Below are 18120 nucleotides of genomic sequence, written 5' to 3' on the forward strand. Positions count from 1 at the left end.
TGCTCCACCTCTTGACTGAATTATGAGTTGGTCGGCAGTTAGGCAGAGTCGGACACTGCCAGGATGGCGATAAACTGCCTCATTTGAGCTTTAAACCCACTCTTTAAGGAAAAAGAAAAAAAAAAACCCTCTGGGTGACATCACGGAGAGTGCAGTAAATATATTGGGCACAACATGACCCCATTAAAATGATCTGAGAACAGTGTATCAGTAGATATTTGCACTGACTTTTATTGTTGCCATGCACTCTTATTAATATTCTCTCTAAGGTTTCCACAGACATTCTCTCACTGTGTGGAATTGAATATTGCTTTATTTAAATACATTAAAATTTGCAATGTAACAAAACTATTGGCATTATGAAACTCAAAACACCACTGACATGAACAAAACATGGCTCACTTCATATTCTGTGACTAGTGCCGGTGACACTAGGTTATGTTTCTCTCTGCCAATTCCATTCACAGACTATCTTACAATAAGAGTGCTGAATAAAAATGAGGTAAGAAAGTGGCGTGAAGAATACAGATCATGCAAAACATGCTGAACAGGAAAAAAAAAAAATCATGGAGATATAAAAAAAAAATGTGCATTTTAAAAATCAGTTTACACAGTTTTGTATCTTTGGTTACAAAGTAGGCTGAAAGATTTCACAGCTTCTCCCACACTGGAAAGATTGAAACCTTAAACACGAGGGGCGTGGCAACACAAATTCACCTTTAAACCTCCACGGGAGCTGAAATCTTTAAATGGTCTCCTGCAGGCTCGATGTCAACATAAGCCGTGTACAGAGCCTCGTAATACTACAGCATGTACATTCTACTAAATCATAACTCCAGCGTGTGGCTAAAAAAATTTACTTTACCCCAATTGTTTTGAGATTGCATTTTTTCCCCCAAACCCTTTGAAATATTGGCCCTGTGACATATAACCAGTCATTCAAAAATATTTATTTTACACCCTTGGGCTTCCACACATTTTAATTTCTTTACACCGTTCTGAAAGAAAGAAAGGAGAAAAAAAAAAATAGGCTTCTCTGTATAAAGTGTTTCTAAAACAATCCCCCCCCCCCCCCTTAAACAAATCTCCACAACATGATTTAAATAAAATATAATATCAAAGCCAAAATAATTGGTTGCCCAACTAATGGCACCCTGTATTATAGCAAGTAAATCACCATTTTTTATAGTCAGTTTGTTTTTGACAAGTCAGGGGATGGATACATAAACACTTCCAAATGACTGAATATGTTTCGGTTTTCATTTACATCAGTTACTAAAAATACAACAATAGTACTGTATGGTAACTCTAGTAAGCAGTTCTCAAAAAACTGGGTGACCTTGAAAGGAGACAAACATCTCTGAGACTGTTTCAAACACCTTGTTGAATCTATACCATGAAGAATGAAGGCAATTCTCAAGGTAAAAGGGTCTAACCTGGTACTAACAAATTGTACCTAATAAAGTGGTCAGTGATTGCATTTTGAGTTTTGCTTATGCTTTACACTGTTTTTTAATTATTATTTTTTAAATTGGAATCTATTTTATTTTGACATTGTCCAGAGAAGTGCTAAAAGTCTCATTATACACAGGGGTGCACATAACTGGTACTCATACATAAACATTTCCTTGAAAGGAAATAAGGGAGACACACACACATGACAAGTCTGAAGGCATTACAGGTTTCTGTGGTTGTGACTGGGGGAACTGTACACAGTGCAGATTTTGGCTGTTGTGACACCAATCACAGCTTCATAATAAAGTGTCACAGAGGACTTTCGTATAACTAAATTGATCATATCTGGTCTCCAGGCTCCCATAGGTCTTCTGGAAAACTAGCTGGACTTTCAAGTTTTTAGGGACATCCTTCTCTGGTCCATTTCACCGCGAGGTTACTCAATTTGTGATGCAAAATACAAAATTTCCTCTAGCCTCAGTCTCTCAATCACAGCTAGTCGTCCCTCACTCATCTCCGCTTTCTACGGCCACTTTTTTAGAACTGCATACTTCAGACAGATTAACTACACTGTACCACACTGTTTACGTTTCTTAAGGAGTGGTGCAAATGAAGCCAGTAACTTGGAACTAATCCTGACTTGTCTAAAGAAAGCTGGCTGTAAAAGTGATAATGTACTTGTTATATTTAAAGGTGCCATTAATTATGCAGCCCATCTTTTGGCTTTGATATTATATATATATATATATATATATATATATATATATATATATATATATATATATATATATATTTATTATTTTTTTTTTTTATTTACATCATGTTGTAGAGATAAAGTTTCAACTTGAGTTGAAAAGTAATTAATTTAGAAGTTTCTACATAGAGACGCCTGATATATATTTTTTTGTTTTGTTTCGAAAAAGAAATTAAAATGTGTAAAAGCTGAAGGGCCTGCATTTATCCATTATGTTCGTGTTTCTGGATTACTGTCAAACAGGTTTTATGAAATTGTTCATTTCTGAAAACAGCAACCCTGTAATAAAAAAAAAAAAACACTGAATAGCAGAACTCAAAGACTGATGCAATGGCTAGAATCGATGTAAAGTAACGGCAGAGGTGGCACTCCGAAAACACGCTCATTTCATCCTTTAGAAAATGAAAGAGCAAGGCTAAAAAAAAAAAAAAAAAATACCCCAACACCCAAACAGCCATCTCACTGAAAGACAGAAATCTCTCTCTGACAATAAATCCCATATCTTCCTCACAGGACCTCAACATTTTGTACACGTTTCAGGTTGGGTCTTGTGCATGAGCGTGCGCCCAGCAGTTTAACCCCCCCACCGGTCCAGGAAGAGGTCGACCCCCCACCCCGTCTCTATCTCACACTCATGATGATTGCATTAACACTGTAAAGGCCCACAGTACAGGTGCACACCTGCATACATTTTAACAATTCACAGTCAGGCTTGCTTGTTAACACACACGCATACGTACACACACATGCACACACACTGTACTTTGTGGTCAAGCTGGTGGCTAAGAAAACAGTTTATTTCTTATTGTTTTTAGTTTCACATACACAAACTGTAAGTTGCTCAGACGCTTTGCCCCGCCCCCTCCCCGTGCTGTGGACAGTGAGACAGAGACTCACTTCATGCGGAGGTGACGCTGGGTTGCGTTTGCTGAGCGGAGTCGAGTTGAAGCTGGGCGAGGGGCTGCTGGGGTGTGAAGTGGAGCTGAAGCTGGGTCTGTGTTGGCGCCAGGGCTTGGCTCAGTCCTTGCTGGGGAGGCGTGGTGTCCGAGCTGGCAGCCGACGTCGGGGACAGCTGAGACAGCTGCTCGCTGTTGGCCAGAGATTTCAACACAGCGTTCTCCCTCTCCAACACAGAGTTCCTCTCACACAGCTCCTTGATCTGCTCCTTTAAGACTTCCACCTCCTCACGCACGGCGTACATCAGATGGCTTTTCACCAGGTCCTGGAGGCGAGCATGAGACAACACAGTTACCATCTGCTCCTTACTCCTGTTTTATACCCACTGTGCTGTGTGCGCAATGTGGCTGAGTCACTCAAATTAGGCATGTGAATCTAATCACTGACAATTCGATACGCACCTCGAGACACTACCAGCGATACGATACATACAGTGATACAGGACGATATGTATTTGATGGCAATTCAATTTCTCACAATGCGATACGATGCAATTTGGTGCGATATGATTCAGCATGATGCAAAGAAATTATACCAAAAATTTAAACAGAAAATAGGAAACTGCAATTCAGTATGGTACTGTGGTGGTCGTCTTCTTCTACTTCTTGTGATTCTAATAGAGGCAGAGGATTTGTTTTACTCCTTATACTCAGAAGATTTACCAGATTCAACACTTAGTAACAGAAATCAGTTCCCTCATATGAGAGATACTTTTCTCACCAGTTTTGCAGTTTTACAATCGGAGAAATCCGAGTGGAGCAGCAGTCACATGGTTTAGCAGCACGGTATTCTTAACAAACAACCTGCGTCTTTTCAAGTTTCCCCACCCTGTTTTTGTTTTTTAAAAAAAAAACAAAGTATCTCCGAACACCTGATTTAAATGTTTTAGGTGTATCAAAAACCTCTTCCAACTGCTTGCTGCTGTTCTCGCATGACCTCCATGTTTGTTGTGGTAAAAATGTGCTTTCTGGCTTTGTCAGTGTTCAAAACAACACAAAGCAGTGATGGTGCGTTCAATGTGTCTCGGGAAAAAATAAAAAAATTGATGCAAGCACGCAGCGAGCGATGCATCACTATTTCACCCGCCAACTGAATCGATGCACACTGAATAAATTGATACACTCGCATCTCGTGCGTTTGTATCTAGATACCCATTTGTATCGATTAATCTCCACATGCCTAATTCAAACGCCACGGCTCATACGCGTGCATAAACACTGCGGAACATTTCAGCTATGAGTCTTATGTCGCTGCTGCTACAGCCAGCTGAGTCCTTCTACATCACGTCTTTAATACTCGCTTTCTCTCATAAACACTGTACATTTCTGCTCATGAATAGAGAAATAGGAACTTTAGTTTACGACACTGGATGTAAACAGGTGCGTGCACATGTTATTCACTGGAGCGAACTCACTGAGCATCTTCTGTGGGGGATTTGTTTTTTGGAAGTAATTTTACAGAGCACTACTCAGCTGATCTTACCAGTGGTCACCTGACAGCAACTCTCTGAAAGCACACGTGCTGAACGTGCTATAGGACATAAACTCAAAAATATAAATACAGACTCACCATCTGAACCAAGAGCTTTTTCTTTTTTAGATTAATCCAGAGCCTGTGGGTCATGTGAGTTTGGAAAAGTAAAAACCACAAAATTGATTACTTGTAGACAAATTGCAATAGTAATATTTTTCAACCACTTCAGTGTCTAAAAAAAAAAAAAAAAAAAAATCTGTGACTACTTCCCAGAAATGAAGTACAGTTCATTTCTTTGTTATTACTGTGTGTCACACATGAAAGACCTGGGCAAGTTAAATTCAAAGATGAATGTATTCACAACTAAAAGCACACTCACTGGAGCGCACAACTTCAGCAAGGCCCAAAATACTCCAATCTTAGCATGTGCATTTAAAATCCCTAGACTCCTACAAAGTATATTTCTTTCCATTTCAGGCCAGATCCAATCGCTTAAAGTTTTTTTTTATTATTATTAATTTGCCATCAAACGGAACTGCTTCAGTAATTTTATTCAGCTGTTGCATGTTTGTATTGTTCAATGCTCTTTAACACTTTCGTGACTCTGTGTGTATATGTGTCACACACTGTCACTGCTTGATGTGTTGAAGAGACGCTCTGACGTCACCCAGGAGATTTTCACTGTTACTTTGACATGAAAACTGATGATTATTTTAAACCTTGGTGATCGTTATACCAAAAGCATGTGAGTGGCACACTATGCCAAAGAGCGCTCAGTGCAGCTTTAAAGAGTCACAGCTCCAAGAAGTGGGCAGTGTTTCCTCCTGCAGTTGACAACCTGAGCTCACATCTGCAGAGAAAATATTATTATTTTTCTTAACTTCTGTAGATATTCAACAGATGTTATGAAAGTGGGCCATGGGGAGAAAAAAAAAACCCTGATAGTTTTTGGCAATGGCTGAAGGCCTTGGCGGGGATTCTGTGGGGTTCTCCCCCAGAAAGTTTTGAGATCTCAGATGCATTTTCAGGTCTATTTACCTGCAAAAAAAAAAAAAAAAAAATCCCTGTAAAATTATTTTCACATAACTTTTATTGTCACAATACAACTTGTGTGAAAAGACTATTTTCCCATGTTGGCAAGATCACGAAACTACAATACACAAACTGTTACAAGGATTAGAATACAGTGTTATTACTATTTCATAAGACTGCATATTTGGATTGGACTGTTAAAGTCCTCTCTCGATATCTATCTAAACATTTGACTTCAGCAATTTCTGCTTTTATAATAACTAATTGTACCTGAAAATAACATTTTGATACAAGTAAAACTGCACCTACGGTTCATTAAGTCACCAGTATCAGTTTTTACTTCTCAGAAACACTGATATGGGTTTAATTTAGATTCTTATTCACATCTATAAATGGGAAATGCAAAAACACAGATTTTTATCCAGTGCTGACATCAGCATTTCAGGGATACTCGCAATTTAAGTGTTGCACAAAACTGTTTTCACATCAATATCCTATGAGCATGTTAAATATTTACCATATTTTCCTCCACATGAATATTTCACACCCATGTAACAGAAGAAACCATAAAATGCAGATTTAGCAGGCCAACATACCATGTTTGCATAGAGACAGATTGGAGTAAATTTATTCCGAAGACAGAGTTTGATTTGTGTGAAACAGTGATGAAAGTGGGCCATGGGGGGGGGGGGGGGGGGGGGGGGGGGGGGGGGGAAAAAAAAAAAAAAAAAAAAAAAATTAAAACTGAAAATTTTTGGCAAGGGCCAAAAGGCCAAAAGTCCCTGGTGGTTGGGTCGTCCCCCAGAAAAATTTGGGATCTCAGATGCATTCTGGTCCATTTTTGAGTCTATTTACCCACCAAAAAATCTCCAAAAATTTTTATTTTTTTGTTAGGTCAGGTCAATCTTTCCACCCCAGTCTTTTCACACAACTTGTATTGTGCCACCAGCCTTAAATCCAAAAAAACATACATTGTGGTTCAAAAAACTACACCGTAAAAGAAACGGCAATTCAAAGAACTAAAAAATAGTAATTCTCAGTATCAATTAAGACGGGACAATAGTAGTATTTATAACACATTAATAAACAGGTTCAATCTTCACTCACTTCTGAGTTTTCTTAGTTTTGGCAGGAGCTTTGGAGCTATTGATTATCTCTGTTTTTACATTCTTGGCCACCTTAAAATCCTTACAATATGTTTTTAACTTAATTTCTGATTACTGTACAGTCTGAAGTTAAAAAAAACTTCTTACATTACAAAATTTTATTTTTAGACAAAATGAAATGTGTGGCAGATTCATTCATTCATTTATTCAGCAAATGTATGTTTCTGATCTGGTCAAGAAATTAAAAATATAAAGAAATATAAAACAGCACTGTGCTGTTGTCTTTGACTACTTGGTTAAAAAAACTAAAAAAAAAAACAGTTATTTAACATTAAGACTTCTTGTAGTTATGACAGTAACAATAAAAACTGTGCAGCTTTATTTGGTAAAAAATAAAAAAATCAGTTACTCAGCTCAATAGTAAATGATTCTGCAGCTAAAAAGCTAATTTAGTTAATAAACCTCAGCAGAGCACTAATGTCATGTATTATTTTCACTCACTCAAATCAGATAAATTTATGTCTGTTGCTCAAACTCAATCTTGTGGTTTTGACTCACAAACTCTCATCTGAATGCTAACGGCATTAAGCATTTTTAGCAGCTGGAAGAGCCACCTGTTAGTGCCACTTAATGTATTGTTACTGGAGGAAAAACGCAGCTCATGACTTTTAATGTTCACAACAAAGTAAACCGCTAGAAAAACAACAGCGCAGTCCACAAAAATATGACTTTATAGACTCTTAAAGCCCAAAACAAATGAAGCCGCCTTCTTCGTAAATTACTGGCAGCTTGCAAACCAACCCGGTGCATTACTGCCACAAACATGTAAATTTATCCCTCATGAACTTTAAGCCGTCTCCCTGCAGCAGAACATTTCATCCATTTCTTTGTAGTTTCAACGCGACGCCGAGCTCATTTTTAAATCTGTAACTGTGTTTTTCATTTGCTGCTGTGTGGAGGAGCTGCGGTGCAATACATTTATCCTTCAGTCTCGGATCAGGACGTGAAAATGTGACATTTAATATCCACTGTGAGGCCTCATCAGAGACGTTTCCATACAATTTTACAAATACAAACATCGTGAAGACAGACCAGACTAAATCCGACGTGGGCCAGGAAAACAAAAATAACCCGGAAACATTCATCACGTAAGTAAAAACCCAGATTTACAGGAATTCCGGTAAAACTTCCATCACTGCTTGCAAACATTTTGTGACCAGTGAAGGTTGCACTAAACATGACATCTTCAGGTGACAGTGTGCTTAAACATGGGTGGAGCTTCTGCATCCCCACAGACTCCAGGTTCCAAATATACATAAAGCAGCTGGTGTTAAAACACTCAAAAGGCCACAAAGTGTGTGTTGGGCTTTAGTGACCAATACTGGTGTTCGGTGACTAAAATTACTGAAACAACTCCATCCAAAGGCTAAATAAACATTTTGGACCCTATCCTACATCCAGCAGCACAACTGCCTTTGCTGCTTCCTTTCCAATCTATTTATTTTTTATTTTTATCTACACAGTTGTCACATTCATACCCAGTGTCCAAGTTGTTTAAATAGCAAATGTGTTTTCCCTTAGCTGTGCCCCCGTGAGTGTGTTGGTTACGGGTGGGAATCTCAATGCGCCTCATGACTGCATTTGATTATGATTCAGATGGTTGCAATTTGATTATTTTTATTGATGCATTTTTTTAAATACTGGATTTATTTTTTCCACTGTTTGACTACTTTGTGCTTTTCAAAACAAAGTATTTGTAAGGATCCATAATTAATTCACTTCCAATGCATTTCCAAATAAGGTAGCTGGATCAGTCTGCTTGAACCAAAGCCTTCAGCGTGCCCCAGGGAGGGTGGTGCGTTTTGAAAGACGAGATTTTCTTTAGCGGTGCAGTCTATGTCATCATTATAAAACCTTTGACCCTGTCTGATTCCAGTCTCATGTTACAACATGAACAGAGTAATTTTTTATTCATTTTTTAAAACTTTTGTGGCAGCAACACACTTCCACACTATCCAACATTTAGTCCATGAGCCAGCAGGTGTTCTGCACCATCTAAGGTGACTAAACAACACGATCCAGCCTCAGTATAACATGACCCATGCAAACAGGTCCACATATATGAGGGCTGTCCATAAAGTATAGGTCCTTTTTATTTTTATTTCAAAATTGGTTGCGGACTGGTGGGCCGAATTTTATCTCAATTCTGGAAAATTGGTTCATTAGTTGTAGCATGGGCGGCATGGTGGATAAGTGGTTAACGCTGATGCCTCACAGCAAGAAGGTTGTGGGATTGCTTCCCACCCTTTCTGTGTGGAGTTCTCCCTGTGTCTGTGCGGGTTCTCTCAGGGTCCTCCAGCTTCCTCACACATCCAAAAACATGCAGGGTCGGTGAACTGGAAACTTTAAACTGACCGTGGGGGTGTGCGTGAGTGTGTTTGTCTGTCTATATGTGGCCCTGTGACAGACTGGTGTCCTGTCCTACATCCTCGCGTCCTGACTGCTGGGATAGGCTCCAGCCCCTAGTGACCCTTAATTGGAGTAATTGGATATAGAAAATGGATGGATAGTCGTAGCATGATCCTGCCATCAAACCAACACACAACAACAAGAGGAAATAATTAATTTGGAAAGTTTTGGAGAATATAAGAAATGTCAAAGGTGAACTAAATGATGTGAAATTAGCAAAATATATTTATAGTTTGTTGAGACTTTCCACACAAACGCCCTGATGGTTTCCAATCTAAATGGCAAAATAATGTGACTTTTCATGGTAAATGTTGCAAAATTGTCCTTTCCTGAACAGCGACAAAGGAAGCAGATAAAAGGCATTTTTGCAAGTAAGTACACATTATATCATCATTATATCATTACAAACTCTCAGAAGACTCATCGCTCAGTAGGGCTCTATATCATTTCTCAAACCACGATACAATATGCATCACTGTTTGATACTCAAGATACTGCATTTAAATAAAATTTATATAAGAGTATCAAGCACAAAAATGCATTAACATTGTGATATGTATCGAGTATCAGAGGTCCAGTGATTCGAACTGTATTATAATAAAAATATAAAGCCCTAGTGAGCAGGAAGAATGGTGTAACCTGAATGACAGGTAAGAAGGTTTTATCCATGCTTTAATCATATACACCATCCTCAGTAAAACCTTTTGTGCATTTTTGTGGAGGAAAAAAGTGTTCATTTTTTTGAAAACTCACTGCGGGTGTGCTGCTGTTGCTTTTAGCGGCAGTTTCAGCTCCGTGCACAGACTTTGTGTATATTCGAAACAAAGCAAAGTGTAAATATCGTTCTAAAATTGCGTGGCTGTTCATTGTGTCAGTACTATGAGACACAGAAAGATAAACCATTTTAAAGCACTTGGAACTGCTGCACAAAAGACCTCATCCAGCGCAGATAAACCAAAAATATGGTGATAGGATTACTGGTACGCATGCTGAAGATTTTATACTGGTGCTTAGACCGTAACCCGGTATAGAGCCCTCGCACTCAGCAGACAGCACATTATGAAGGCTGCATGTACCATTATTGGTAACATTTTCAGTTAAACTCTGGACAAGCACATGCAGTGAAAGTGAAAGCCAAGGGACAGTAATAATGTTCATGAATGTACTCAGCATGCATGTGCAGCCTTGGGACATATTGGTTTTGATTTAATTTCCACTTGTGATACTTCAGAATAAAATACATTTAAAGAAATCCCCTTTCCTGAACATATGTTGTGTAACAAGTAGGAATTTTTTTTTTGAAGCCTTCCCAGTGAAAATACTAAACTTCATATGACAATATGTTTTTTCTGTTTGCTCAGAAGTGTATTATCTGGTAATTACTCACCATGGCCTGTTCAATTTTATTGTCAATGGCAACAACATTGGCTCCAGAGGCACTGTTGGAGGGAAAAGACATCAGATCAAGTTTCAGTTAATCTCATCAATGACTTCATGCATGCGGGGTCAAAACTGCAGATTTAACATTTCTTTGCCCAATGTGCACAGTTGTTCTCTGTGTCTTGTATTTTCTTAAAGAAGTGATAAACAGTAAAAAGGCAAAGACTGACATGAGTCGTCATTGATAATAAGTACTACATGATCTGTTTAAAAACTCCACACTGGGTACAACACACCCCTGCTCATGGAATCAAACTAGTTGCAGTCCAACAACAGGAATGTGGGACCTGGTGACACTCCTGTTGACACCTTCTACTCTGGGCGCTATTCTAGGTCAGGACATGAGGACTCCAAGCAAGTACACTTAATGCATTAAAGGGCACTGTTCAGTGGTTTGGTATTGGACCCACCTAACAACAAAAGGGTAGAAACATCAGTGTGTTTAGTCGAAGATTTGGTTAAATACGAGATCAACAATCAGGCCCCTTTAGATTCTAAGTATTTTCAAACAGCTGGCAGTAGTCTCGTTGGATCTGAAGTGCCGGGTGCTTCAGTTACCTGCGGTGTTTCCGCTGGAAAGAAAGCAGCTCGGAGCCGGTGTCCGGCTGCGAGTTCTCTGGACAGCATGGTGGCTTGTAGGAAAATGTGCACGGCATGTTGTCTGTGTGCGAGCACTCACTGCTACTTCGGCTTTAGCGGTGGCCACATAAATATGACCAGCAGGGTATATGTGACTGCATTTAGAATACTGACACATGAACCAACGGGTGGTGGAATCAAAAAGAAGCGAGCAGAGGCGGGACCACATCTCTGAAATTATTTCTGTGCTCCACCTGCTTTATCGTGGTTGGGAGTGTCAGAGAACTCATTTACTCAAGCTGTCTGTAGGACGCACATATCAAATCCACTACTGCAACAGATTAATCAACATTGTTGATTAATCTATTATTTAGTCTATGACACATATTAAAAAATACAATCAATATGACAATTTCAAAGAGCCCAAGACAATATCATCCGTTTATTATTTTTTCCAAGTCTAAACCATGTAACCATGCATGAACCATGTAAAATGCACTGAGTGAATAAATCATGTTCTCACACGCTAAATTAAAACAGCATATGAGGGCAAACTCGCACTGGGTCAATCAAAAAGGCAAGTTTGTTTTGTATATGCAATATCCTAGAGATGTGCCTGGTGGTTGGTAGATGCTGGACTGATGACACATTAGAAGGAGGTGGGGATGTCACGATACCAGAAATTTAGTAGATTGTTGGTACCAATACCAGTGATATTACACAAGTTTTGATACCCACTTTGATACCGCTACAAAACAAAAACAGCGAAAATTAAGTACTCATTGATTTATGTAGACAATAAAGCCTATGACATTACTTACTGCAGAAGCCAAATCAAATATTTTAGTAGTATAGTATTGTGCTGAGCTATATGTATAATACTGAGCTAGGAATTATTTGCGTTACAAATTATTTGATCAGTAGATGTCACTATGACAAAGCTCTGCTGCAGCAAACACTAGCAGGGGCGGCCTCAGGAAGAAGAAGACAACTACGCCACTATTCAAGTAACAAAGCTGTTAGTGAAGCAACTGACTGGGAGTTACGACTTCCACACTGCAATAAACATAAATAAGGCGCAATTTATCTGATATTTTTCTGTTGGGCTAGTTTTCACTTTTATTACGAACACTAATACTGTGTCAATGCTAGCTGTCTCTGACACCACTGTATAGCAGCTCTGTGCATACCAACACACCTGCCATTGTTTTCTTTTTCTTTTAAATCTAACTTTATTGGACAATGGACAAAACACTCACACCCAGCACAGGAGTTTCACTCACCAGTCACTCTGCCCATAATACCCAGAAAAATGTTTACTCTGATGACTATCGTGGCCTTCTGTTCAAATCTTTGACCTACTTTTGTCTTATTTCCTCTGTGTGCTTTTACGATTGTCACAGGACACCACAATTTGAAGCAAGGACCAGCGCAAAGCACTCTTTGGAATCTTTGCACTTCTTTTGACTTGAAATGTTTCGCTGGCTGAATTCAAAAACAAGAAGCCGACTGTAGACTAACTAAGCTACAATACCTAATTATCGATTGATAACGTTCAACGAAGGATATGACATAATTCGATGCAAAGACAGGAGCTGAAGTATTCTGGAGTTTTCAAAGCTTTGAATGGAAGCTAATCTCGCAAGCTGAATTCAAATCAAGAAGTCGGTGTTTAACAGCATCTTCAAACTTCAGCAGCATTAAACGTTAAGTTTTAAAGCATTTCAATGGCCCACATACATTAAAAATGCTCCTATATAACATAACAGAGCAATAATAACCCCCTGTGAAGGGCCACCTGAGCAGTTTACAGCGGTTCTACACTGTGATCCTTAAACACAAATGATTGTCAGGCGATGACAGGTCACTGTGTGTGTGTGCTTGTGTTGCCTCATAGTAAGAAGGTTATGGGATCGATTCCCATCTGTGGCCTTTCTGTGTGGAGTTTGCATGTTCTCCCTGTGTTTGCGTGGCTTCCCTCCGGGTGCTCCAGCTTCCTTCCGCATCCAAAGACATGCAGGTTAGGTGGATTGGAAACTGTTTGCAGGTGTGCATGCGGGTGTGAACGTGTTTGTTTGTGTATATGTGGCCCTGCGACAGACCAGTGTCCTGTACAGGGTGTACTCCACCTCACACTCTATGACTGCTGGGAAAGGCTCCAGCCTCCCCGCGGCCCTTTAATTGGAGTAAGCTGTTGAAGATTGAGTGAGTGAGTGAGACATGTTAGATTACAGAGTATTCACAGTCAACAAATGCAAGTACTTATGTTCTTGTTCCTACTCTGATAATTCATTGGACAGTAAATGACATATTGCTGAAACAAATTGCTGGCCTAGCCTTGTGACCAGACGGCATGGTTAGCAGCTAAAAATAGGTCTCTAGCTTCTTTTATGGATTAGTCATGCATGATGAGAACTGTATGAACACCCTAACCCTCAAATCAAGGAACAAAAAGTAGAGTTTGCTGTAATTTGTCTTATTTGATATTGTACGTTTTACAAAGTAAATGTAGTGTGCATGCACACGTTGTGATGACAATTCAAGCAAAATCTGCTTTGTCAACATCATGCTCAGTCCCCCCCCACCCCCCCCATGTGCATGTTTGTGCCCAGCATGCAAACAGAGTACATTTAAAATGAAATTCATCTACATTTAACTGTACAAGGTAAATACTTTTTTTCCCCTCAGACATCCTACAATGATTAATGAAACAACTGTGTGAAGGAAAAGTACCAATTCAAATTCTTTACAGCAGTGGTCCACAGTCCTGGTCCTGAAGCTCACCTATCCTGCAGATTTTCATCCTTACATGCTCTACTCACAGCTAACTGAGCTCAATCAGATGTGTTCAGCCAATCAAGGGCCAGCAAACACCAGATAAATAATCAAGTGTGAGATGGAAAATGAGCAGAGCTCCACCAAGTGGCAAGAAGCTTCCTATATGACATCAGTCTTCCAATGTGAACAAGATGTTCTGTTCTGGTTTTTTTTATGGTCTCCAAACCATTGCTGGCATGAAACTGTGATGCTTCTGTCCCTGTCCGGTGTGGTAGACTGAATGGTCCTCCCCTAAAATCGGTCCGCTCTGCCTTCACTGCGCATGCGCCATTTCGGCGCTCTGCCACTCGTCTGAGACAGAGTCTTCACCCAAAATGATCAAATGAATTAATGTGATTATTAACCATCACAGGACAAGGTAAACCCTCTTAAATCATTCTAAAGTCAGTATTAAGCAGAAACGAGGCTGTTTTAAGCAGAAATGAGGCGATACTTGGTGATGCTTTGAAATGATCGACTCGCAGTGATAGCATCAGCTAGCAGCTCGTGTAGCCGCTGCGTTATTATTGCTTCCTCCATCTTTTATGATTAAATAATGCTGAATTTATGTGGAAATGATTGTTTTACAAAAGGTTCAGATATCTGTCGCTGAGATAGATGATGAGTGGAGTGAGGTTTGATGCAGAAACGAGGTGATAATCTGTGAACTGCGGCTAATGACGCATGTGAAGTGAAGGCAGGGCTGATTTAGGGGTGGACCGTTCGGTCTGCGACACGGGTGCTCTGATCTCAGCAAGTTTCTGGCATGCAACCTGTAAGTCATTCATCCATCCATTTTCAATACCATGTTATTCCAAGTGGGGGTTGGGGGGATGGAGCCTATCCCAGCAGTCAAGGGGGTACACCCTGGACAGGACACCAGTCTATCACAGGGCACATGTAAGTCACTCAAAAAATTCATTATTACACTTACACATTTAAAATTAAATATACATTTATTGTCATTTACATTAATTATTAAGCTCTGTTGTCTTATTTACAATTTGTACATGTTCAACCAAGCCTATTTTGTCATGTGACAATTTCACAGGGACCAGAATGGAAATAAGCTTTTATGCTTTGTGTTATCAGTGTATTATTGATATATTCACCTTTGTATGTTTATATTGATGTTGCAGAATAAACTAAATCAATAAATCATAAACAATATTTTATAGAGGTACACCGATCGATCGGCCACCGATCATTATCGACCGATCATGCCTTGATCGGTTTGATCGGTGATCGGCAAAATGCGGCAATCAAAAGGACCAATCACAACAGTGCACAGTTGTTTTGGGGGGTGTTTGTCAGGAAAATGATCATTTTTCTACCTTGATTACAGACCCTGCAGCGGATCCGTGATCAACTTTTCTGCAGCGCGGCTTTGCTCTGAACCTTGAACCAATCGAAGCAGTGGTTCGCAGATTGAAGCAATGCTTCGATCTGTTGCTTCGTTTATACTTACTTTCGCTTAATTTTCCCCCCGCTAAAACCCTAAAGAGCATACGTCTGAGTATTATTTACCTTTTCTATGTTAAACCGACCTGTTATGGTCTTCAACAGTTGATAGATGTATTTTATAACTTAAAAACGGGAGTGATGCTAACAGCATGTCTATGGCATTTTCAATGTTAAAAGTTAGCATTACGCATTTGCAGCTCTCATCACGTTCGGGTGCATTTGTTTTCAAATTGTAATATTTCTTAAATTTCTTTTTGTTTATATATTAATAATCTAATGCTTATTATATACAATTTTAGAGAAAGACAAAAAGAACCTGAATAGAAACACAACAGAAAATATATATAGCAACTAACAATGAACATAAATAAATAAATATATACATACAGAAATAAATGTTTCCTGTGAACACCTAGTGTCTCTTACACCTCCATTTCATCCCTGTCTTATTTAAGTTTAATGACAGTTTGTTTCGGTCAAACCATATTTTCAGTTTGTTAATTTCTTCAGTGATTTCCTCCAGAACTATCTGCCAAACTAGAAAACTGCTGCATCCTAGTAAGAGCAGAATACTACTGGAATGTATTTTAATAAGGAAAGTTGTTTTGTTTTTTCTCACCTAAATGGATGCTGCACTCACTCCAGTTTATTGTCTGGAATAGCCCCAGATTGCATTTCAGAGCTTCTAGAATTCAGACATTTTCGTGCAGGTGGTGTTGGGGGGTAATTTTGGGTTTCAGGTTTTTTTGTTTTTCACCACTTTCATCCCTGAATGTGTCAATCGTGAGTCATGTTTGTGTGGATTAAAGTTACTAACTGGGACTCCTGTCTTGTTGCAAGAAAGAAACGAGAATCGTCCTCCGTTCTGTTCACACAGCTCCAAACGCTGTGCGGCTCTCTGATGAGTCAAGTTAGAATGATAGAGTCCAGTCTGAATTAATAACTTCAAAGTGAAACACAGTTTTGTTTATTTTTGTTTTTGCTTTCCTCTGTGACGTAAACTCATTTTGACTTCTGATATGAGCTGGACGGACAAGGAGAGCAGTCGCCATCATCTAATGTAGTCCATGTCCGTCCAGCTCATATCAGAAGTCAAAATGAGTCAAATGGCTCAGAGATCTAAATAGACTGCTGTGTAATGAATGGAACCACACTGCCATCTAGTGGACATCCAGTGTGCGTGAGTGTGTATTTGTGAATCAGTAGGCATTTGTTTGTGGATCTGTGGATTTCGCGAAAAGAATGTCTCAAAATTACGTCACAGAGGAAAGCGATGAATGCATGTAATTGGTGATCCACAAATGCTGAAACTCAATTCACAAATACAATTTCCAGTTTTACAAATGTAAAATTTTTTTAATTTTTTTTTTTTTTTTACAAATTAGGTTTTATATTTGCAAATACAACATTATTTGCAAAGACCAATTTACAAGTTACAAATATGAAATTTGCATTTGTGGATATCTGAACACATTTGCAAATCAATGATTATTTGTAGATCACCCTGTGTGCATTTACAAATATTAATGAGACAATTTTAACCCCATAGAATGAGGGCTGTATTTTACATTCTCAACGTTCTGTAGGTTGTAACCTGAGCAACATGAAACATGGAAAAGAAAAGCTTGCTGGTAGAACAAAGTCAGTGTAATAAAACAAAAGTTGGCAGTTTATTCTAGTGTCTTTATTTGAATGCATGTTTTTTGTTTTCATCATTAAGTTTTAATGCAAAAATAGTCCTATACATTAGACCTATATTCTTATTTTGGGCATGATCCAAATATGTACTTGATCGGTATCGGTCTTGATCGGTATCGGCCGATCAAAATTTTCAGTGATTGGTGATCGGCCTAAAAAAAAATCCTGATCGGTGCACCTCTAATATTTTATTTCCATTTTAATGGCATCTGCAGGAGGGCATGTGTGTACTGGTACGCAATCTGCCGAGCCAGAGAGTAAACTGTGGACAGCTTCGTGCAAGTGAGCAAAGAATATGTCACGTGTTAATTATGCAAACTTCACGTGAACATTGTGCAAGCGATTAAAAAAAAACAAAAAACGGTGTCAATGCGAGTCATTGCATCAGCGCAAAGCATCACAGCACAGCTCATCTGAATGATTATAATGAGATGTTAAATCTATCATAAACATAATTTTACAGATACTCATAAGGAGGAATGAAAATGCAAGGTATTACAATATAAATATTACAAATAATTACCTTTTAGACTATTCCAAATGCGTTCTCCACCTCATGAAGTGCACGAGAGAGAAAGAGAAAAGCTGCAGCTGAAATGGTCCTCTATGATTCCGGAAGCAATTAGAGGTGTTTTCAACAGCCAAACAGAGAAACTGATTAATCCGCTACGAAATAATTATTTTATATATGCAGCATCCAGCGGCACAAAGCGTGGCATCCAGATGGGAACACATCGGGTGGCACTGTCATGACAAATTGTGTAGAAGTACGGGGGCTAAATGCATGCAAGTGTCAAGGCACCTTTACCTTTGACTGTGTGTGATATGCGTGAACAGTGACATCTGCGAGATCACTCCAGAGGTGTTACCAGTTTA

General features: G+C 39.0%; 1 protein-coding gene across 3 annotated transcripts in view; it reads right to left on the bottom strand.

Moving 5' to 3' along the window:
- Positions 1-2338: 2338 nt before the first annotated feature.
- Positions 2339-18120, bottom strand: part of LOC117521608 (TSC22 domain family protein 2-like) — a 72691-nt gene continuing 56909 nt past the window's right edge. For 2 of the 3 annotated variants that reach the window (XM_034182938.1, XM_034182937.1), the window contains 2 exons: positions 10634-10685; positions 2339-3431 (listed from right to left, as the gene is read on the bottom strand). In XM_034182938.1, coding sequence (XP_034038829.1) covers positions 3108-3431; positions 10634-10685 — 376 coding nt within the window. In that variant the 3' untranslated portion in view covers positions 2339-3107. The remainder of the gene's footprint in view (positions 3432-10633; positions 10686-18120) is intronic. The other variant, XM_034182939.1, reaches the window with a different exon arrangement.

The sequence above is a fragment of the Thalassophryne amazonica genome, chromosome 12, assembly GCF_902500255.1.
Source record: "Thalassophryne amazonica chromosome 12, fThaAma1.1, whole genome shotgun sequence".
Classification (NCBI taxonomy): Eukaryota; Metazoa; Chordata; class Actinopteri; order Batrachoidiformes; family Batrachoididae; genus Thalassophryne; species Thalassophryne amazonica.